Here is a 22,667-nt window from a genome sequence, read left to right as displayed (position 1 = left end):
GCCCAGAGAGGAGTTTCTCCACCGGCTACCGGCAGCCAGCCGGGCGGTTGCAGAGGCCCGTTTGAAGCGAAGCGGCTGTCTCCGCAGCGCCGTCTGCGCAGGAGTTCAACGCGGGCCTGCGCCGGGCCGGCTGGCTCCGGGGCGACTACCGCAGTCTGGGGCGTGGAGCGCGGGGAGAGCGCGGCACCCGGCGGGCCAGGCAGGGCCAGGGAGCGCAGGGGAGGTGAGTGGCGGCCTGGCCCGGCCGGGATGCAGAGCGCAGATCCGGCCTGGGATCGTGGGTGAGTGCGGGGCCCGAGGGCAGGCGTCTCCTCCTGCCTAGTCTTGGTCCCTGGAGTCCGAGCGAGCCTCGCTACACCCCCTGCCCTGCTCCGTCCCCCTCCTCTCTTCGCCGCGGGCCGAGCCTCCTTCCTGGCCTGGCGCTTCCCAAGGGGAGAGGAGGAGAAAGAAGGGGGGGTGTGCTGGCAGGGCCAGGGAGGGGCGGGAGGAGCGCGGGGTGGGGGGGACCGATCCGAGCGGCCAAGCGCCCCCGCCCCTTGAGCTCTGGCGGCGAAGGCTCCTCGCGCCTGGGCCGGGTACAACAAGTCTGTCCTCCGACGTCAGGGGGTCATTAATAACCAATTAGGAGGGTCACTGCGGCTCCTATAAAGGCGCTGAGATTTTTTGCCAAGGGGAAGACCGACCGGGCCGGGTGTGTGAGAGGCGAGCGCGCGGCGGAGAGCCCCTCGCCGCCCGTTTCTCTGCAGCCACCCGCCTCCCACCCACCCCGCACCGCCCGCCCCCGCCTCCCCGCACCCGCCTCCGCCTCCACCCCTGGCTCTCCAGCCCTTCGCGCCGCCTCTGCCATCGCTGCACATTTCCCGTCTCCCTCTGCCTTCTGCCTCGGGCTCCCTCGTTCACTTCCCTCCCAGCCACCCCCTCGCTTCCCTCTCCCTCGGCCCCTCTTCCTTCCCTATCACAACTATCTTCTCCCGCTCCTGGGCTCCCCCCCAGCTCGTCCAACACATCCCCCGCCTCGGCCGGGCCGTCCGTCCGTCCGTCCGTCCGTCCGTTCGTCCTCGGCGCCGGCGAGCCCCGGGCCGCCCATGATGGGCTCCGTGCTCCCGGCGGAGGCCCTGGTGCTCAAGACCGGGCTGAAGGCGCCGGGGCTGGCGCTGGCCGAGGTCATCACCTCCGACATCCTGCACAGCTTCCTGTACGGCCGCTGGCGCAACGTGCTGGGCGAGCAGCTCTTCGAAGACAAGAGCCACCACGCCAGCCCCAAGACCGCCTTCACCGCCGAGGTCCTGGCGCAGTCCTTCTCGGGCGGTGAGTCGCGCCGTCGGGGCGGATCGCATCCCTCCCTCCCCGCAGCCCCCTGATTCCCGGGCCCACACGCGCGGGCCGCGGCAGGGACCAGAGGGCGGTGGCAGCCGCTCGCGCCCATCCGGGAGTTCCACACGCGGCCCGTGACTCAGTTTCTCGTAAGCCGAGCCGGGGCGCAAGCAGCCAAGCCCGGGCTGGGGGGCGCCTTCACTGCGCGCGGCTCGAAGTCCGAGATTTGGGCGCTCAGGCTGTCGGCCCGCCGCCCCCGCGCTTCCCCAGCCGCCCCTCACCCTCCTTGAGCCGGCGGGTTCCCGGCATTTAAAGCCTTACTAGGCGTGTAATAGCAGTTGACTCAAAAAGAAGGGGTTTTAAATTCATTTAGTTAACTTGGGCTTGACCCGCGAGAGTTCCCACTTAAACCAAGAACTTTAAAAGGCAGCGAGGGCTGGGGAGGGGGCGGAGGGAGGGCGGACAGGAGAGAAAGCGGCGAGAGCGAGCGAGGGAGAGAATGAGAGAGGGAGAAAAGTTTCTTTTCTTTAAGATGTCTCAAGTTCTTACTCCTCATTCATCAACCCGCAAACAATATCTTTCCCCGGCGCTGGCATCTCTGCGCGTCGCCCCCTTTTCCCCCTTTACGATTTCTGTTCCTCTCTTAATTTACCGTGCAGACTAATTCCACTTCCATTCACGCTATGTCAACCGTCTAATCCCCCCTTTTTGTAAGGGGAATTCCTCGGCCCCTTTTAAACAAGTCCCCTCCGCATTGAGCTACAATTTACTGCTACAGCATTCTTCCAGGGCTAATGAATTTAGAATTAGCAATTTCTTTCGAATGGAGCCGAATGAATGCGATCACTTTAACAGCGTGACAAATTGCCGGCCGCGCCGCAATGGACACCGTTTAACCCCCTCTTTCAGCCGGCCCGCTCGCCGGGTATTTTCCCAGGTAGCTTAGAGGGGAACCTTGTAAGACATGAAGGCCGCCCCTGTGCGCCTCTCCGCTCCCACCCCGGCTGCCCGGCCAAGGCAGGAGGACCCCCCCCCCAGGGGGTTGCGGGCCGCCCCGGCTCTTGTCCACCGGGAGAAGCGACTTCGCGGCTGGCCTAGGTCCGGGCACTGCCCTCCCTGGCAAACCCGGATCTCGCCGGGAACCCGGGCACGCCCAGGGTCACCCAGAAAGCGTGAAATACCGCCCGCCGCCGTCGCCCGCCTTTCTTTTTAGCCGCCTCCGCCTCAGAGCCCGACTTCCTTTCCCAGCACGGTCGGAGCGCCGCGGGCGCGGGGTTCCCCGCACCCCAAGCGAAGTCAGAGCCCCTGGCCGAGCCCGGGGTCCTCCGACAGTGCCCTGCGCTCCGTGCCGGAAAGCGCAGCGCGCGCGGAGCCACGGGAGAACCGCCCAGAACCCGAGCCGGGCGAAAGAGTTCTGGGGGGGCCGTCACCTCCTCGTGGGACCGGGCCTCAGTTTACTCATTGGTTAAGGCCTAAACTGCCGTCGGCCCCGCAGTTCTTAAACTTGGCCGAAGTGGAGGGGAAGGGCGGTTGTGGATGTTCTGAGAATTCGTGGAGAGACCCAAAACGAAAACAAACACAAGAAAACTCTCCTAGAAATGAATTCCAAAGGCACCTCTTGCTTTCGGAGGCTCCGCGGGTTGCTGAGCCTTCACCCCCGGGGGGGCGGGGGAGGGGAGGGAAGAGCCGGGCCTCCCTGCCTTCCGCTCTGACCCAGTCCCCCTGCCTGGTGGCCACAGAGGTTCAGAAGCTGTCCAGCCTGGTGCTGCCGGCCGAGGTGATCATCGCGCAGAGCTCCATCCCCGGCGAGGGCCTTGGCATCTTCTCCAAGACGTGGATCAAGGCCGGCACCGAGATGGGCCCCTTCACTGGCCGTGTCATCGCTCCAGAGCACGTGGACATCTGCAAGAACAACAACCTCATGTGGGAGGTAGGCAGGGTCTCTGGGTCGTGGGGGTGAGGGGAAGAGCAGCGTGGACTGCGGGGTGTGGGATGTGGGTGGGGCCCTGGCTGCCTGCCTGACCCACTGCTGGTTCTTCCCTTGCTGGAATCTGTAGGCACTTTGGGCTGGGCCATGACTGGTCCCTGAGGTCGATTCCTTCACCTTGCCTGATGTCTGGAGGTTCCTCCCCAAATCACAAGGCGAAGCCTCTCTCCTCCTGTGAACCTTGGGGAGCACTTCTGGGGCTGGGGTGGGGCAGCACCGGGACCCAGAGAAGTCATGTACCTTGCCCAGAGTCCCACTGGAGACCTGGGAAGCCATTCCTGGGAGCCACCTCCCTGCCACCTGCATTTATCCCCTCACTCCAGCAGCAGCAAAAGAGAGCCCCTCAGAGCCAGCCTTGGACTTGGGGTGATCATGGCTGGAAGGAAGGATGAAGGGAGAGGGTGCTTCCTGGGAGTCGGGCTTCTCAAACCAGATGGGACAATGACAGCGGACACGAGTGCCATTGAACTGGCATAGAGTCCGCTTTCTGAGCATGGAGTCCGCTTTCTGAGCACCGGGCCTGCATTCCACCAGATTGTCTCAGCAGCCCAGTGGATTATTATTCCCATTTTAGAGAAGGAAAGTGACCTTCCATCCAAGGACTTCTGTCTCTCCTCCCAACAGTGCCAGATGCCAGCAAAGCCCCCCCCTCCCCCCCCCCCCCCCGCCCCCGCCTTGGGATAAAGCCAGTCCAGAGCACTTCCGCCTCCTGGGGCTCTCACTTGGAGGAGGTCAGCTGATGCACCCACTCCCAAGTGTCATTTCCCCTCCCTTCCCCAAGGCTCCACCACGACCCCCTCCTAGCAGATGCTCAAGGAGTGGGACAAATCCTGCACGTGGTCACAGGAGCAGCGGGGGACGGTGGGGGGGGAGGCCACGGAGATGCCCCAAGGCCTCTCGTAACCTCACCTCCTCCAACACCTCTGAAGGCCTGGGCCAGCAGTTCCTTTCTCCACTGGCTGCTGGGTTAGGAAGTTGGGCTCCAGGAGATGTAGGAGTGCTTTTGATGGCTCCCACAAAGAGAGGCCAGGCCAAGGTCCCCAAGTGGGCCAGGCTTCCCTTTATAGGCCCCTCTGTGTCCCCCTCTGAGGTCCTGGCCAGCGCTCTCCACTGCTTCCCCAGAGAGCTGGCTGGAGGGGATGCCGTTTTGGTCAGTGATCTCCTGGAGAGACCCCTCTTCATCCGGGGGTGGGGAGGCTGGGGCAGCAGGAGCCTGTGGGGCCCTGGAGACTGACTCCCTATTGGTCACTTCCAGCCAGCCAGCCTCAGGCAAATCGCCATACTGCTCTGAGCCCTCCCTTCCTCCACTGGAAAACTGAGATGATGAGATGATAATAGCTGTGTCCCCTTCCTGGGAGTGCTGGGAGGCTGGAAAGAGACACTGTGTGGATGTGCTTGGTGTGGTGCCTAGCCCTGGCCCCAGGCAGCACACACCACACAGCCCTGCCTCATCCGGCCCCCGATTTACCTGCGCCCAGGTGTTCAATGAGGATGGCACAGTGCGCTACTTCATCGATGCCAGCCAGGAGGACCACCGGAGCTGGATGACCTACATCAAATGCGCCCGTAACGAGCAGGAGCAGAACCTGGAGGTGGTCCAGATAGGTACCAGCATCTTCTACAAAGCCATTGAGGTGAGTGTGTGTATCACTGTGTAGGGGGCAGTGGGGGTACAGCCGGGCTGGGGTGCAGGGCAGTTGTGTCCAGGGACTGTGGTGGAAGCAAGAGGTGTGTGCTGGGGAAGATGCTGGCCTAGCTGGCCCTGCCCAGGCTGGAGGACTGAAGCCCGAACATCATAGTCTCCAGGAGCATGACCTTCAGGGCAAGCTTCCTGCTGCAGATCAGAAAGGACAGAACCTTTGACTGCAAGCCATTGTGAACATCATGGGTGCCTCAATAGCCAGGTCCCGGGATACCTGCTGAGGGGGTCCTGGGATTGAGAAGCCACAGAGATGCAGAGTCATCAGAAAGTGGCCCAGGGAAAGCATCTGGTGGGGAGAGAGGTACTGAGTCAGCAGTGTTTTGGCTGTGCGTTGCCCGTCATCCTGCATGCATGGGCCACCAGTGACGTGTGGGTGGCGTGGATCGCGACTCTAGCCTCAGCTATCACATCCTCATCACTAGAGGCTGGGCTTTTTTAGATGTGGTATGAGCGTGATCGCGTGTAATCCTCATGTGTTTAATCTGCGAGGAAGGCTTCTGTGATCATCTACCATTTACTGGGTCTTACTTGGTAACGGGCAGACTCGGGAGCTTTTACGGGCTTTGGAGTGGGGTGGGGGTAGGAGGATGTTAGCATTGATATCTGAGCGAGTGAATCTTCTCAGACAAGACGGAAAGCGAGATAGCAGGCAGATAGATATCACTTCCCATGATGGGGGTGGGGGTGGGGTGAGGAGCGGGCCAGGCCCAGGGCAGGAGGTTCAAGGGGGATGGAAAGGAGGTATGAAATGCTTGGGCAGAGACAGACAGGCTTATGGTATTTGGGGAGGGGATAATGGCATGAGTGGTGGTAGTTGAGGCAGCCAGGCTGTCGGGACCCTTAAGACCTTGTCCCTTGGCAGGAAAGTTGCTCAGTGTCTGGCGCAGGAGGGGGGCTCGCAGCCCCGCCTCCCCATGGCAGGTTGGCAGCAAGTGCTGTGAGGGGGTGGGGGGGCGGAGGGGGATCGTGCCCCCATAGTCTTCTGGACCCCATGCTTGTGGAAGGAGGCACGGTGCCTCTTGGGGTGGGGCTGGGCTTGGCTGAGTTTGGGGGTGTTCTGAATGACTCCTCCTTCCTTCAGTCCATTTTCTTCCTGCAACTCAGAGCCTCACGTTTTTCTAAGGCTCTGAGGGGGCACTGGACAGTTGTCACTTAATGACAAAACCCCAGGGAATCTCCCAGGGGTGGCAACAGAATGGCCTTTGCTTGGGCCCTGGTGTGGGCAGGAAGTATGTTCCATTGAGGGCCGGACCCAAGGAGGAGCAGGAAGGGTAAAGGGAGGTTGGGGATGCCCTGGAGGTTCAGGGGTTAGGGCTCGGCGCTTTCAATGCCAGGCCCAGGTTTGATCCCTGTCTTGGTACTGAGATCCTACACCCCCTGCTGTGCAAAAAAAAAAGGAAGATGAGCAGTTCTTGGACTGAAGTTTGCATGAGACGGGGTAGAGTAGATACAGGACTGATCCGAACCCAGGCTGAGGGTGGAGGTGCTTCTTATGGGAGAAAAGCCAACCCTAGGATTGGCCTCATGTGTGGCTGAGCCCCACTTCTGGCAGAGAGCACCCCCTCTCACCTGCTCGGTCTCACATGTATCCTTAACATTTGTGCACTGCTCCTTGGCTACCCTGAAACAGATGAGATGGGGGACTCACACTCATTCCATCCCTCCCACCAAGAGACGTGCGCACTCATACACACACACACACGCACACACACAGGGTAAGGATGCCGACGTGATTTTAGCAAAGGACTCCCGACAGCATCAGTCATGGAGACAGGAGTCTCATCTCACTGTTCAGGTCACTGGCTGAGCGCTGAGCAGAGTCAGGAAATAATAACAGACATTTGTACAGAAATTCAGAGTCAGAGGGCAAGGTGGCTAAGATGTGTTTCCACGGAGGAATCTAAGATTATCAGACTTTTAAAAGTCATCTACATTTGACGGGGAATTAAAACTGAAGAAAAGAAGGGAATTTCCTAGTGGTCCAGTAGTTAGGCCTCAGCCCTTTCATTGCCGAGGGCCTGGGTTCAGTCCCTGGTCTGGGAACTGAGATCCCAAAAGCCACCACTCGGAGCGACCAAAAGACAAAACAGAATAAAATACATTTTAAACATTGAAGAAAGAAGATTAGGAAAATATATCCTCCTGGATATGATCTAGATTAGTGGATATCACCAATTTGGCTATCCGTGCTTCTACAGAATTAGCAAGCCGAATGCTGGAGCGAGGGATAAGAAAACACAAAATATCACCCATTTTACTTTAAACAAGTGATGTTGGACACATTTTTTTTTTCTGGTGGTGGCAGTTTTCTTAAAGTGATGCGCCAAAATGTCAGATGCCGCTTACAGGACCAGCTGTGCGTCTGGGTGTGTCTGACTGACTGCCATGCAGCAGGGCTCGGCTGGAAGAAATTCCTGCTGCCCCCCGGCCACTCCCCCAGACGCCTCTGCAGTATGGGGGTTGTTTGTCCTGTGTTTGTGTGAGGGAGCCAAGAAGGGTCTGTGCCATGACCTGTTTTCTTAATCTTCCCGTCACCCAGAACTGCTATGTTTATTTCATAACAGTAACCCGTTTCTTGCGAAAAAAAAAAAAAAGAAAAAATGGAAAGAAGCATCTTCATAAAATAAGCAGAATATACTAATGTGGCTCTGAAATTTTCTATAAATTCAAAAGGAAGGCCGTCCAAATGGAGACGAGGGTGGTGGGTTTCTGGGGCCAGCCGGCCCAGGTGGATTTGGTATCTGGCTGGATTTGCTGGCATGTTATACTAGGACCTTCCTCCCTTTGCTGTCTTCTACCACGGAAGAATTGACTGTAACCTCAGGTGCCTAAAATGACATTTCTAGAAATTGCCCAGCACGTGGCACATGGGCACTACATGTTAATGCATAAGTCTTTTTCTGGGTGATGGGAGCTGGCTCGAAAGCAGACACACAGACCTGTTTCTCCCAGGAAAACAAAAGGGATAAATAAAATTGGCTGCCCTGCGAAGCAAGAAATTTGACCCCCAAATTCAATACAAGTAAAGTATTTAGGAATAATTTATACAAAGTTTGGATTTGGGAACTGGGAAGAAACTTCTCAGGCTTTCCTCGCCCGATGTTTTGGCATAGGACTGTGCCCTGAAATGTGGGCTCTTCCCTTGTTTTCGACTTTTCTTTTTGTTCCAGGCTATTGAACTTCTTCTCCCCCTAGAGCCCAACAGCTCCATCTCTCCATCTTTCTTTTTCTGTGAGGACAGGCTCTATTTTCCTTTCAACCTTGCTCACTGATGGGTGCAGTTAAGGGACTTTGATTATTAATAATAAGCATCATTAATGATGCTACCATCCGTGGAGCAGCTCGATGTGCCAGCACCACGCTAAGGATATTCGCAACTTTCATCCCCTCAGCCTGGGGCTTTCCTGATCCCCATTTTAATGATGATGAAACTGAGGTTCAGGGGGATCTTGGGAGACTGTTGAGCTGTGGTTTGAATTTGTCTGATCCCCGAGCAGAGCCCTTGGTCACTGCGCCATGGGACCTCCCTGACCAATATCTATTTGCTGGAACTCTATTAATTGGTGTGTCAGGACATCTGTGGTACAATGGAAATTGATATTCGTCCAGATGACACCGAGGTCCTTCTGGATGAGGGTTTCTGTACCGCCGGGGGCAGGGGCAGGGGGCATCAGAGCCTCCTGGGAGCATGTTCCATGTTGTGACATGAATTTATATTAGGAAAACAAGCCCAAACCCCCACACATTTTCAACTGATAATAAAAATTCAGAAATGGGTCAGGACAAAACTTCTGGGCTGACAGGGAAGGTGAAGAAGCACACATGGGAGATCATGTAATTTGTCAACTTAGGAGTCAGGCTCTGAAATTCACCCAGAGTCTTGATGATGCGAACTTTATGGTGTGGCATTTGTCTCCTTGGGAACTGCTTTGTTTATTGTGTGTCCCGAGTTAGTCTCTGCTATCCAGAAAAGTGAGCAAGCAGCTGATTCTCATTCTCTGAGCCCCGGTGGAGAGCCCCGGCTGGGCCAGGCCAGAGTGTTGACTGGAAAGAAACGGGGCTAGGGTCTTCCCAGGCGGTCCAAGGGTTAAGACATCACACTTCCACTGTGGCGGGAGGGGTGTGGGTTCGATTCCTGGTTGGGAGACTAAGACCCTACATGCCGTGCAGTGGGCACCTCTTCAAAAGAAAGGAGAAATAGGGCTCCTGAGGGCACTGGGGGTCCCTGCAGAGGACCGTGGCTGTTCTTTGCTCTCAGGCGACCAGCATCCGGGAGCTTCCGGCCAGTGGTACTAGGCTCTCAGGGAACAGGCTGCCGGTTCTTCGGCTCTCCTGGTCTTCATCTCTGGGGCCACTGGGAGCAGGCAGAGGCCAGAGGTCCAGGCCAGGAGCTGCTGCTAATTCCCTGGAGCTCTGATGGGTAGAGAGAACCTTCAGTGCCCGGCCTCCAAGAGGTGAGGCTGCCTTCCCCAACGCTGCTTTGAGAACTGGACACTTCTTTTTTTTTTTTTTTTTTTTCTTGACCGGGATAACCTCAATTACTCTCATGTCATCAGTTCTGATTACTTTGTTTTTAAACATATTTAATTTTGTACCGGGGTACACCGATTAACAACGCTGTGATAGTCTCAGGTGAACAGCGAAGGGACTCAGCCACACATACACATGGATCCATTCTCCCCAAACTGGAAACTTCTTGCTGTCTGGGGATGTGTGTCATTGTCAATTCTAGCAGGTTCTTTTTAACAGATTTTCTTTCTTTAAAAACTCTTCTTTTTGTGGGACTTCCCTGGTGGTCCAATGGCTAAGATTCCACGCTCCCAATGTAGGGTGCCCAGGTTCGATCCCTGGTTAGGGAACTAGATCCCACATGCTGCAAATGAAAAAAATAAAAATAAAAAAGTCCTTCCTGTTGTAACTAAGACCCAGCACAGCTAAATTAATTAATTTAAATGTATATATTCTTTTTGTATAAAAGCAATATGTGCTTGTTAATTCTTAAAACATTGGATGCAGCCTGTAGAAGATATAAGTCAATTTTAATCAACATTAAAAAAAAAAAAAAGGTCTCAAAATGACAAACCCGTCTGAGGGAAGATTCGCAGAAAACCAGAAAACGTGGCTGGGCACCTTGGGTGGGAGAATTACTTTTCCCAATATGCTCCTTTGTGTCTGTCACTGTTTTAATTTTTAAAATCCAGGAGTAAAATTAATTTTCGTCCATCTGAAAAACGTGTCCGTAAATAAATGACTCAAAACAGTCAGTATTAAAGCTCTTATTTTAAAAACATTATCCCCAAGCACCATTCTGAATAACAATCCTCAGAATTCGTGCATTTCCAGATGTTCTCGGCTCCTCATTCATCACCATGACAGTTGTCACTGTTACGTTTATGTTTCGTAATGGTTATCGCTGTCAGTTCAAATGAAAAGGCCGCTGTTGACTTAGGCATTTGACTCCCGGACTGCAAGTCTGGAGATGGCGATGCAGTTTTCAGAGACATCGTGGGGGCTCGCTGACCCCTCTCACCCCACCTCTGGGCTTTCCCCTCCTGCTCAGTTGGTGCCAGCACACAGTGGCACCAGCGTGGTATTGGTGTCCTGGGGGCACACGGGCCAGCCTGTGCTTTTCTTTGTTGTTCTGCCTTGTGGCATGCGGGATCTTAATTCTCCAGCCAAAGATTGAACCCGGCCTTCGGCAGCGGAAGCGCCAAGTCCTAACCACTGGACCTCTGAGGAATTCCCCAGCCTGTGCTTTTGATGGTCACTAAAGGCAGAGCCACGGGCATCCTGGGCCCCCCTCGCCACACTGAAGGCTCTGTGGGGACAACTGGGGGACCCAATACCCCAAAGGTGGATGTCCAGCAGGGTGCGGTCACTGTTTTACAGGTGAGGAAAGTGAGGACTGGTGACAGAAGGCCACTTTCCCAAGGGGGCACGGTCAGCAGGCAGGGAGCCCAAGCGGACCCCGACCTGTGTGGCCCCAGCACCTGAGCCAGAGCCCTTGGCAATACCATCTCCTGAAGGAAGGGGCATGTATAGGTGTCTGGACAGCTGGACCACTGGTCACTTTAGAAGAACTGTGATGTACAAAGATCTGGTGTCATCTGAACATTGAAGCCAGGGGCTGGGACAATGTCGGAGGTGACTGACAGAGTCTTAGAATTGGGGGGACCTCAGAGATCATGCTCCCCACCCCCCTCATTTGAGGAGACAAGCTTAGGAAGGCCGAGTGCTCGCCTAAGGTCACCCAGGGACCCAGGGACTGAAGGCCCACCAGCACCATCTCTCAGCAGCTTCCTTCATAGTGAATTTATCCTGAATACTTTACTCCATTACCCTCTTTTCTAAGGGGTTCACCGAACCTCTCCCAGCTTTTCCAGCAGGGCCTCCAGCTCTGACCTGCTGGCCTCCTCGACGGTGGCTGAGCCTGTGAATGATCAGAGGCCACGAGGACTCTTGCTGCTGAGCCAGATTCTCATTTATCTGCTTTTAGGCATGGCCTAATTTCCCTTGGCTTCTGAGACTGCATGTGATCTTTCCATATTTAAACCCCATCAATCTGAGCGGGCGTGGCACCCTCTGCCAGGCTCCTCGTCACTCACTGACCATGTGGCTTGCCATGACACCCCAAGGGCCGTGGGGTCTGTTGGAAAGGGGCATGGGGACCTCAGGCTGAGTCATCGGAGGATGGACATCGCCTAGGCCCCCTGGAACTTTGTTTCTTCCTCCCCCTCCTCTCCCTGCTTCCCTCCTCTGCAGAGTAGTGCAGAGCTGGCTCTGATGGTTTGAGGTTCTTCCTGGCTCAGACCAGAGGAACGCAGGTGTGGTGAGCAGAACAGTTCTGTGATTGGCAGGGGTCTGCAGGCCAGAACCAAAGGGAAGGGATGGGGGCTTTCTCTGTGACCCTGGAAGCCAAGGAGAAGGGTCCATTCTAGGGTGATTTCAGACAGCCTACATGGAGTCCTGTGTGATTTTTTTGTATTCACTTCAACTAAAAGAGAACTCACCCGGGGACTTCCCTGGCGGCCCAGTGCTTAAGACTTTGAGCTCTCACTGCAGGGGGCACGGGTTCAATTCCTGATCCAGGAACTAAGATCCCACATGCCACGTGATGCAGCCAAAAAACCAAAAAGGACCCACTAGGAAAACAACCCAGCTGTTGCCTGGGGGTGTCCACCTTGCTCTGGGCTGATCAGAGAGTGACCCCCAGGGTGGGTGCCAAAGTCACTCCTCTAGGGTCCAGGCCTCAGGAGGTGATGGGCCTTGCCCGCTCACCTTTGCTCTAGCTGGCTGGGACCTGAGGGTTCTTCACCTTGAGTAACTGCCTGCCACCAGAGGGGTGGCAGGCCCCTGGGATGTCCCAGAGGAAGGGGTCAGCACCACCTCAGGCGTGAGCCTTCCGCAGCCTCCCTGGATTGTCACTGCAGAGCCCTCCCGATGGCAGGTCCTCCCCTGGGAGCAGCAGAGCCCTGTCACTGTGGAGTTCTCTGCCGTAGACCTATCGTTGTTTAGTTCCCAAGTCATATTCGACACTTCTGCAAACCATAGTCTATAGACCACTAGGCCCCTCTACCATGGAATTCTCCAGGCAAGAATACTGAAGTGGGGTGCCATTTCCTCCTCCAGAGGATCTTCCTGACCCAGGGACTGAACTCTCGTCTCCTGTATTGCAGGCAGACTCTTTACCTCTGAGCCATCTGGGAAGCTGTACCACAGGCCTATGACATGACGAGACAGATCCCATTTAAGGCTGGGTGCCCCGGTATGTCTGGAGGCAGAAGCGTTCATTGATCTGAATGCTTCTTTTTTAGCCATTTGCAGGGAGTCATACAGAGGCCTGTGATGGGGAGAGAAGTGTATGTGACATGATGCTGCCTCCTGGATGCGCTGGTTGAGAGATGTTTCCAGAAAACCATTAGGCAGGGTGTAACTGAGAACCACAGGGCGCCCCGCAGCCCATGCTCCTTGGGGATGTCTGGCTTAGCCCTGCAGACCTGAGGGCTGGTTGGCTCTGGTTCCCCTTGGAGAGAAATTACAAGTTTTCTAGCTTTCCTTCTTCAGTTACTTCTGCTTGAAGCATGGTTTCCATCCCATTGTTGTCAGTTTGGGAGAGCGGCCAGGAGGCAGCTCTGGTCCCAGCAGCAGAGCCAGGATGAGACGATGAGAAGCCTGGGCAGAGTGGAGCAGAGGGGCGGAGCATCCCAGGGCCTCCCGTGTCTGTGAAGCTTGTTGGAGATAGCCTGGTAGAAAGGGACCCCAGTGTGGCTCTCTTGGGGCTGCGACTGTATCGACATGTCCATGGTGGGAGCTAGGACAGCTCCTCCTGGCTGTGAGCAGACATCCTCCCCTGGCGGGGGGGCAGGGAACATCCTCCTCTGCTGCCTCCCGGACTTCCTCTTGCCTCCTTCCCTACAGATGATCCCTCCAGACCAGGAGCTGCTGGTGTGGTATGGAAACTCACACAACACCTTCCTGGGGATCCCTGGTGTGCCCGGACTGGAGGAGGAGCAGAAGAAGAACAAGCATGGTAGGTAGTCCCCATGAGTCCACAATGACAACGGACCCACAGAGAGTGAGAGGCTGAGGGTGTGTGTGTGTGTGTTTGGCAGGGAAACTCCTGGCCTCTGGGGACCTTGGTTCCGCCTCCAGCAGTGTCAAGCACAAGGCACTTCCTGGTTTAAGGAGGCTGATGCCCCTGGAGCCACTGCCATGGTCCAGGCATGGATGGAAGACAGTTCTGATTCTGGACAAAACAGACTGTCTGGGGGCAGATTGGGTGGAGGGAGAAGCAGGGTGTGGCAGAGGAGCAAGGGGCCAGGCAGTAAGGACACTGGATTGAATTCCAGTTCTGCTGTGCAATTGTGGGAAATGGCTCTGCGCTCGGTTTCCCGACCTCTAAAAGAAGGATGTTTGTTGGGCAAGATGATGTCTAAGTGCCCTCCCAGCTCTGTCCATGGTGCTGGACCTGGCACAGAGTAGGTGCTCAGCATGCATCTGTTGAATGAAGGCTGAGCAGTGTGTGTGCACGTGTGTGTGCTTGTTGGGCGGTGGGGCGGGGTGGGGGCAGCACTGATCATCATGGTAGAGACCATTCGCTCCAGACCTATTTCCTGCCAAGTATTTGGCTTAACCTTTTACAGGTATCATCCCACTTGGGTCCTCATAAAACCTTTGTGATATTTGGTCATTTTTATTTTTAAAGGACGACTCTGAGGCTCAGGAACTACTGTCTATCCAGCCCTTGGTCTAATGCTTCACACACCATTTTTTTCTGATCCTCATAGCAACTTTTTGCTGTGATAAGTAATGATAACGATGTCATCATTACTTTCATTTTGGGGATGAGAAAAGTGAGGTACAGTTCACTGGTACATAGTTGAAAAAGTGAGTTGCCCAGTCAAACCCAACTCTTTGCAACCCCATGGACTGTACCCCACCAGGCTCCTTTGTCCATGGAACTTTCCAAGCAAGAATACTGGAGTGGGTTGCCATTCCCTTCTCCAGGGGATCTTCCCAACCCAGGGATCGAACCCAGGTCTTCTGCATTGCAGGCAGATTCTTTACCATCAAGGCCACCAGGTACATAGATGGCACTCAGTAAATAAATGTGGGATAAATTAATGAAAGGTTTTGGGGGGGAAGAGGAGTAGTTATAACAGTTACTACCATTTATGCCTAAGTCCAGGCTTAGGCAGGTAAAGTGCTCTGTACAGAGTAGCCTTTGAAGATGTCAGCTTTTTTTGTGATTATCTCAGGAAGATCCCGTGGAGGATGAAATGGCAACTCACTCCAGTATTCTTGCCTGGAAAATACCATAGACAGAGGAGCCTGGCAGGTTACAGTCCATGGGGTCACAAAGAGTCTGACACGACTGAGAGCTGAGCGTGCATAATCCCCGTGAGGTCGTAGTAGGTTCCCATTTTAAAAAAACTTATTTTTCAAAATTTACTTATTTAATTGAATCAGAGGATAATTACTTAACAATACCGTGATGGCTTTTGCCTTACATCAACATGAATGGGCCACAGGGCATCCATGTGTCCCCTCCATCCCTCCCCACCTCCCTCCCCACCTCATCCCTCCAGCTTGTCACAAAGCACCTGGCTTTGGGTGCCCTGCCTTCACGTAGGTTCTCATTGTACTGGATGAGAAACTTGAGGCTTCCCCGAGAGGGTAAGTCACTAAGTCCCCGAGATCTCGCAGCATGGATCTGGAGTCCAACTCCTAACGGATGCCAGGTCAGGGCGCTCGCTGCCCCTTTCCACCCCCTGTGCGGCGCCCCCAATCAGTCGGCGGAAGGGTCACCCCGACTGATTGATGATCCGAGGCGGCTGAGCCCCGGGAGGGCGCCCCTTGGGGAGGCGTACGGGGGGGTGGGGCGTGGTGTCGAGCCGCCGGCCTCGGGGATGCTAACGAGGCTGCTCTCTCTTTCTCCTTCTTCCCGCCTGCCCGACCCCACCCGGACTCTGCCCGCGCGGCCAGAGGACTTTCACCCCGCGGACTCGGCGGCGGGCACTGCGGGCCGCATGCGCTGCGTCATCTGCCACCGCGGCTTCAACTCGCGCAGCAACCTGCGCTCGCACATGCGCATCCACACGCTGGACAAGCCCTTCGTTTGCCGCTTTTGCAACCGCCGCTTCAGCCAGTCGTCCACGCTGCGCAACCACGTGCGCCTGCACACAGGCGAGCGCCCCTACAAGTGCCAGGTGTGCCAGAGCGCCTACTCCCAGCTGGCCGGCCTGCGCGCCCACCAGAAGAGCGCGCGCCACCGGCCGCCCAGCGCCGCGCTGCAGGCCCACTCGCCAGCTCTGCCCGCGCCGCACGCGCACGCGCCCGCGCTCGCCGCCGCCGCCGCCGCCGCGCACCACCTGCCGGCCATGGTGCTGTGAGCCCCTGCGCCTGCGTGCGCGGCCCCGCTTCCCCCGCGCGCCCCCGCTCACCCCCGCGCGCCCCCGCCGCCCAGACCCCAGGCCGCCACGCGACACCTGCCGCCCAAGGTGCTGTGAGCACCTGCGCCTGCGTGCGCGCCCCCGCTCCCCGCGCCCGCGCGTCCCCGCTCCCCGCGCCCGCGCGCCCGCGCCTCCCATTCCCCGGGCCGCCGCGCGACACGTGGCTGTCATCTGTCCCGACGCGACCCCCGGCTGTAGGCGCGCCCCAGAAATGACGCCCAGGCTTACTCTCTTCCCCCCAGTTTCGCACAGGAGGACCCTGAGGGGCGAAGTCCCTCTCCCAGGCCTTCCCTCCCCTCTCCCCGACATCGGCCACCTCTTCTTCAGACGGTCCCCGAGTCGCGCGCCTCTTGAGTCGGCTGACCGGGATGATATAGCCCCCTCGTGGGTGGCCGGAGAGGGGACTGAAAGCCTCCGAGGGTCCTCAGCGAGGGGGAGGGGAAAGGCAGACTCCCACCACCCTCACAGAGAGCCGCGTGCTGGGAATGGAGAGCGACCTCCCTGTCCCAGGGTGGGCACAGCGGGGCTGGCACGCGCCATCTCTCTCCTCCCTCCTCAGGGACTGCTATCCTGCAGTGTCGCCCCCTCCTTGAGAGCTGGGGGCTGGCGGGCTCAGGGGCAGCCAGAGGAGGCCGGAGAGACCTGCCCTTCCCTGCGAGGATGGGGTGGGGGGTGCTTCTCTCCTCCGGGCCACCTGCCCCCCACCCCAAAATGGGCTCCCTGGGGACACACAAGGCACAAATGTGCCAAACAGGCTGAGAAGGAAGGCAAAACCGCGGTGGCTCAGCGGTGAAGAATCTGCCTGCCATGCAGGAGACCAGCTTCGATCCCTGGGTGGGGAAGATCCCTGGAGGAGGGCACAGCAACCCACTCCAGTATTCTTGCCTGGAGAATCCCATGGACAGAGGAGTGCAAAGAGTAGGACACGACTGAAGCGGCTTAAGCACGCACCAAGGCAAAATAGAAGTCCACTCCCTGGGATAAGGCCTGCCTCTCTTTGGGCCTACGCTTCCCCTATCCCCATCTGTAAAATGAGAGAATTGGACCAACGCCACCTCGCCTTCAGCTCTAACGTCAAGCTTGGAAAGGGGATGCGGGGCCCTCCTCACCACCCTCCGGCACCAGGAGGCCAAGACTGGCTTTTCGGCCCGGAAAGCATCTCCGAGCGGTGCGGGATGTCAGGAGGTTCCGCCCTTGGCTCCGTCCGGTTTCCCCACGGTCCGGGCCATGGGCGCCCTCTAGTGTCGCCTTTCCCACCTTGCAGTCATTTACTAGAATCCCGCCTAGGGCGTTTTGTAAAATAAACTATAATGATGAAAAGTATAAAATGTATAGAGTTTTCAAGAACCTGTGCTCTACTTCCAGAAAACGGTCACTTTAACTTTGTATATACTTATCTTAAATGATATTTACGAACCTGTGATATATATTATTTGATTGTACATGTAGAACTGTAAATACATTTGTACCTCTCTTGTATTCTAAAATAAAATTTACTTGGAACATTTACCACTTAGCATCTGAATGGGTCGACGCTTTTGTCTGCATGAAAGGGGAATGTGGAAAATACCTAGGAGTTGGAGAGCGGGCAGGAAGAGTTGTTTCACCTACTGGTTTTTAAAATAACCATCCTTGTCGCAGCTGGGGCATCAGCTCCCCAGAGAGAAGGCCACAGTATAAAGCAGTCAAGGCTCACAAGGCGCTGGGCAGATTCCTCCTAGTTCCCAGCTGACTCTCAAATATCAGTGTCTTGCTTTGTTACTGCCCCCAAATCTTCGCTGCTTTTTTAATTAATTTTCATGGACAGCTTGAAGGAATCCATGCAGCCTGTGCAGGTGGACCAAGATGGACATCAAGTACCCTCCCAATGCCCAGAATTTCAAAACGCTCTGGTGCCCATTTCCAGACCCTCCTTCAGGAACAACAAAGAGCAGGGAGGTCATCAGTGTAGAGCCAGGCCCTGGCTGTCCTCTCCAGGACCTCCTGGCCAGGAGAAGGTGCACAAACTGGGAAGTGTGAGTTCATGCCTGTGCCCCAGCATGTAACAGCCGTGAGGCTGTCACCCTTCCAACCTGCTGGCATCCATCAGGCTCACCTCTCTGTGTATTCTAGCTGTGTACACACACACACACACACCCCTGAAGATGCTGGAATTCACACTTGTACATACAGGCCATGCCCATTTGGAGCTTCAGGTATTCCCAAAGACCCAGTACTTCGGGAACTGATGTCTTTGGTGCCAGTGGGGACATCACTCTTCGTACTCTTCCGCTTCATCCCGTTAGAAATCTTTCTTCGCCTTTGATTCCTCGAGAGACGTTTTCCGATGCCTCTGATGGCCCCTGGCCTTCCCCTCCTCTCACTGCAACGGCATTGTCAGACTTCATAAAAGTCAGTGGGCCGGCCCTTGATCAAAAATCTAAATTGCTTTCTGTAGGTAATTTTATGAAGTTCCAACCGGCAGATCTGAAGGGCAACAGCCCCTGCTCCAGAACCCACCTGGTGGCAGCAGGCTGTAATTGCAGACTGAAGTGCTTGTGTTCGATATCGTTGCTGGCACTAGAGATAACAAGATGAGCAGGGAGGCATTGGCTGCCTGAAGGACTGCACGCACGTGGGGGCTTCTCTGGTGGCTCAGCTGGTAAAGAATCCGCCTGCAATGTGGGAAACTTGGGTTCGATCCCTGTGTTGGAAAGATCCCCTGGAGAAAGGAAAGGCTACCCACTCCAGTATTCTGGCCTGGAGAATTCCATGGGCTTTACAGTCCCAAAGAGTCATGTCCCAACCCAAACAGTCGTGTCCCAAAGAGTTGGACACGACTGAGTGACTTTCACTCCTTGCTGGGAGGCTTGATACTCAAAGCTTAATCTCTTACTTTGTTCACTTTTTCAGCAGGGGGCTCGGGCTCCTTTCCCAAGAGTGCATGTCCCCCTGCTCCCAACAGAGGCACACAAATACACCACCTCCCAGTCAGCCCGCAGATTCAATCCGAAGGGCTTGCTGCATATCATATAGGCATGCGGTATAGACCAGCTGGTCAAAGGGTAAAAATAAATAATTAAGTCTTTTAGGATATTCAAAAATAAAATAAGAAATAAAAACAGATCAAATTACTTCCTTGCTTAGAACACTTCTGTCAGCTTCCCTTTTCCCAAGAATGAAATCCAGGTTCATCTTTGCCTGACTCTGCCCGTCTGCGACTGAACCTGCTCCCTCACCCAGTACACACGCTGCAGCCAGAGGTGCTGGCACCGCGGATGTATGTGCTTCTGCTACTGTCTTGACCTTGTAGCCTGAATCTTGGAAAACTCACTTATTCATTCTTGTAGCTTTGGGAAGTTAGATTACGTAGGACCTCTGTGTACACGATAATGTTGTGTGTGATTAAGGCAGTTTTATTCTTTTTTCCAATCAATATGACTATCATGTCTTTTTTTATTGCATGGTTCAGGACCGCTGGGTATAGAGAGTTCTAGATAGAGGTCACTGCTCTGTGTTTGAAACTCTACTTGGCCATTCACTAGCTGGGTGAACTTGGACAAGTGAATTAATGTCTGTGTGTCTCAACTTCCTCAAATGACAAATGGGGTGATACTTGGCTCCTAAGGAGATTGTGAGGACTAAGTGGGACAATGGATGTAAGTGAAATACATGACTTGGGATCTGGCATGTGGTAAGTGCTCAGCAAATGGAAACCATTGTTAACACAAGGATGCCTTTGGTGGAGTGAAGGGTTGTGGCTGCTTCTATCACCCACCTCACTGGGCATCCCCCAGGGGCATCTAAGGCAGCTGTCCATCACCCCATCTCCTGCCCTTTCCATTAGCCATTATCCTCGGAGCTCTTGAAATGGAGGAACAGATATTCTAAGCTCTCAGCTTCCTTCCCACTTTGGGGCTGGTCTGCTAGGCTGCAGGGCCATGATGAGGTGGGACAGATTAAGGACAACGGCTTGTTAGCACCCATCCTGACTGCTTCCCATGGCATGGCTGCCTTGGGGAAGTCAAACTTTGTGCATGTTGGCTCAGGGCTTCAAGGGTGGGTGTTGTGGGAGAACCAGGCTACCTGGTCTGTTCTGATGGGTCTTTGGAGTCCTGTAGAGGCACTTCTGACACGCGCTATCAAGGTGATAGACAGCTGCCTTAGTCACAAGTCTGCCCAAATGTAAGACAAGGAGGGACAGACTGCCATTCTTAAAATTCGTGGACATGCTTAAGAGCTGCCATAGGCATCAAAACTGTTTCTGATATTTTGGGGAGAGGCAGTCCTCAAAACATGAGGTCCTTGGGTGGAAATCTTTGTGCACGTCTCTGACTGCAAAACTTCTAGGGACCGGGGGCTGGGGGGAGGAATTCCCTGGTGGTCCAGTGGTTAGGACTGCATGCTTCCGAAGAGCTCAGGGCTAGAGGGCTCCTGCTGCCTCTGTTTTCACACTTTTCCTGATTTCCTTTTTGGTTACTTTCACTCAGAGTTCTCTGTGGCCCTCAACCCAACTCCCGAGTGTCAACAGTTCCTGGCCTTCAAGGCTCATTTGAACACCATTGCTGTCAGGAGGTCTTTCTGTCCTCCTCTCAACCCTCTGATCCCTGAGCTCCTGACCGAACACCCTGATGCCTGGGGTAGAAACGCTCCAGAAATGCTTGCGGAATAAGTTCATTCATTCCACAGATGTTTGCTGAGTGCTGTTCTGAGAGTACCTGGGTTTGTTTTTCTATTTTTTCATCCTGTGACTGCTCTGCATGGCATCTGGGATCTAGTTCCCTAACCAGGGGAAAATTCAGTGACAAGAACTAAAACAGGATCAAGTGATAGAAACAGGACTAGTCTAGATAAGGTGGTCAGGAATTCTTCTCCAAGGAGGTGATATATGTGTTGAGATCTAAGTGAGGAGGAGATGCAGGAAGACCTGGGAGGAAGAGCGTTCCACACAGACAGCACCAAAAGTATACACGTCCTCGGTGCCAGCACCTCTGGCTGCAGCGTATGTACTGGGTGAGGGAGCAGGTTCAGTCGCAGACGGGCAGAGTCAGGCAAATATGAATCTGGATTTCATTCTTGGGAAAAGGGAAGCTGCCAGAAGTGTTCTAAGCAAGGAAGTACTTTAATCTGATCTGTTTTTATTTCTTATTTTATTTTTGAATATCCTAAAAGACTTACTTATTTTTACCCTTTCCATTATGGTTTATTTTTAAAAAGTGAAAGTTAGTCACTCAGTTGTGTCGGACTCTTTGTGATCCCATGGACTGTAGCCCACCAGGCTCCTCTGTCCATGGGATTTCCCAGGCAAGAATACTGGAGTGGGTTGCCAGTCCCTTCTCCAGGGGATCTTCCCAACCCAGGAATTGAACCCAGGTCTCCTGCATTGTGGGAAGATTCTTTTACCATTTGAGCTACCAGTGAAGCCCGGTATGGTTTATTACAGGATAGTATATATAGTTGCCTGTGCTATACAGGAGAACTTTTTTTTTTTTTTCTTTATGTGTCTTGCTCATTTTTGTTTCATTTTTAGTTACACGTTTTACTGAAGTGTAGTTGGTTTATTTTGTTGTGTTAATTTCTGCTGTACAGCAAAGGGATTCCGTTTTATGTGCTCAGTTGCAGAGTCATGTCCAACTCTTTGCAACCCCATGTACTGTAGCCCACCAGGCTCCTCTGTCGGTGGAATTTTTCAGGCCAGAAAAATTGGAGTGGATTATCATTTCCTATTCCAGGGGATCTTCCTGACCCACAGATTGAAACTGTGTCTCCTGTGTCTCCTGCATTGGCAGGCAGATTGTTTACCACTGTGCCACCTAGGAAGCCCCACTCAGTTCATATGTATATGAACATATACAGTTTTATACATATATGTGTACACATGCATTCTTTTAAAATTTAATTAACTAATTATTTAGTCACATTGCCATAAAATAATTTTCTTTTTTTCTTTACTTTTGTATACATTCTTTTAAAAAAAATTTTTTTTTCCATTATGGTTCATCAGGCTTCCCTGGTGGCTCAGCTGGCAAAGAATCTGCCTGCAATGTGGGAGACCTGGGTTCGATCCCTGGGTTGAGAAGATCCCCTGGAGAAGGGAATGGCTACCCACTCCAGTATTCTGGCCTGGAGAATTCCATGGACTGTATAGTCCATGGGCTCGCAAAGAGTTGGACACGACTGGGTTACTTTCACTTTGTGGCTTATCACAGGATACTGAATATAGTTCCCTGTGCTATATAGTAGGACCTTGTTTATCCGTATATAATAGTTTGCATCTGTTAATCCCCAGCTCTCAATCCATCCTTCCCCTATTCGCCTGGCAACCACAAGTCTGCTCTCTCGGCCTGTGAGTCTGTTTCTGCTTTGTAGATAAGTTCAGCTACCTCTGGATGCTGTACAGAAACTGGCTGTAGGCATGGTAAAGGCAGAATTAGGGAACTGAGTCAGGCGGTGATGCCATTGGCTTGGGGTGATGGCCCTGGTGCTACACAGATGGGGAGGTAGATGGATATGGGAGGAAATGGTGAATGTTAGACCTGTTCAGAAATTAATATCACTTTGGGAGTTCAGACACCTACTCACAGACTTCTGGACCCCTCTTACAAAACCCCAGTGCTTAAATCTGGGCTCAAAAATCAGTATTTCCAACAAGCCTCTTGGGGATGTGATGCAAAGTCGTCCATCAAGGATCATAATGCCTACCTCCAAGATGAGCTGACTTCGAGGAATGTAA

At 54.2% G+C, this 22,667-nt stretch overlaps 1 protein-coding gene across 1 annotated transcript; it reads left to right on the top strand.

Annotated features, from left to right (window-relative positions):
* Nucleotides 1–803: 803 nt before the first annotated feature.
* PRDM12 (PR/SET domain 12) lies at nucleotides 804–15,895 on the top strand. The gene is made up of 5 exons (XM_027968320.2): nucleotides 804–1,308; nucleotides 3,054–3,244; nucleotides 4,780–4,935; nucleotides 13,422–13,533; nucleotides 15,489–15,895. Exons 1-5 carry the CDS (start codon nucleotides 1,086–1,088, stop codon nucleotides 15,893–15,895), a joined length of 1,089 nt encoding a protein of 362 aa, XP_027824121.1. The 5' UTR covers nucleotides 804–1,085.
* Nucleotides 15,896–22,667: the final 6,772 nt, after the last annotated feature.

Source organism: Ovis aries, chromosome 3 (genome assembly GCF_016772045.2).
Source record: "Ovis aries strain OAR_USU_Benz2616 breed Rambouillet chromosome 3, ARS-UI_Ramb_v3.0, whole genome shotgun sequence".
Classification (NCBI taxonomy): domain Eukaryota; kingdom Metazoa; phylum Chordata; class Mammalia; order Artiodactyla; family Bovidae; genus Ovis; species Ovis aries.
This window is presented reverse-complemented; position numbering and strand designations above follow the sequence as displayed.

What these genes read in the sequence shown, in the direction of transcription:
- PRDM12 (XM_027968320.2), top strand. Translation starts at nt 1,086, where the DNA reads ATGATGGGCTCCGTGCTCCCGGCGGAGGCCCTGGTGCTCAAGACCGGG. An exon ending in TCTTCTACAAAGCCATTGAG is followed by an intron (nt 4,936 to 13,421) that starts GTGAGTGTGTGT and finishes CCTTCCCTACAG; the next exon opens with ATGATCCCTCCAGACCAGGA. An exon ending in GCAGAAGAAGAACAAGCATG is followed by an intron (nt 13,534 to 15,488) that starts GTAGGTAGTCCC and finishes CCGCGCGGCCAG; the next exon opens with AGGACTTTCACCCCGCGGAC.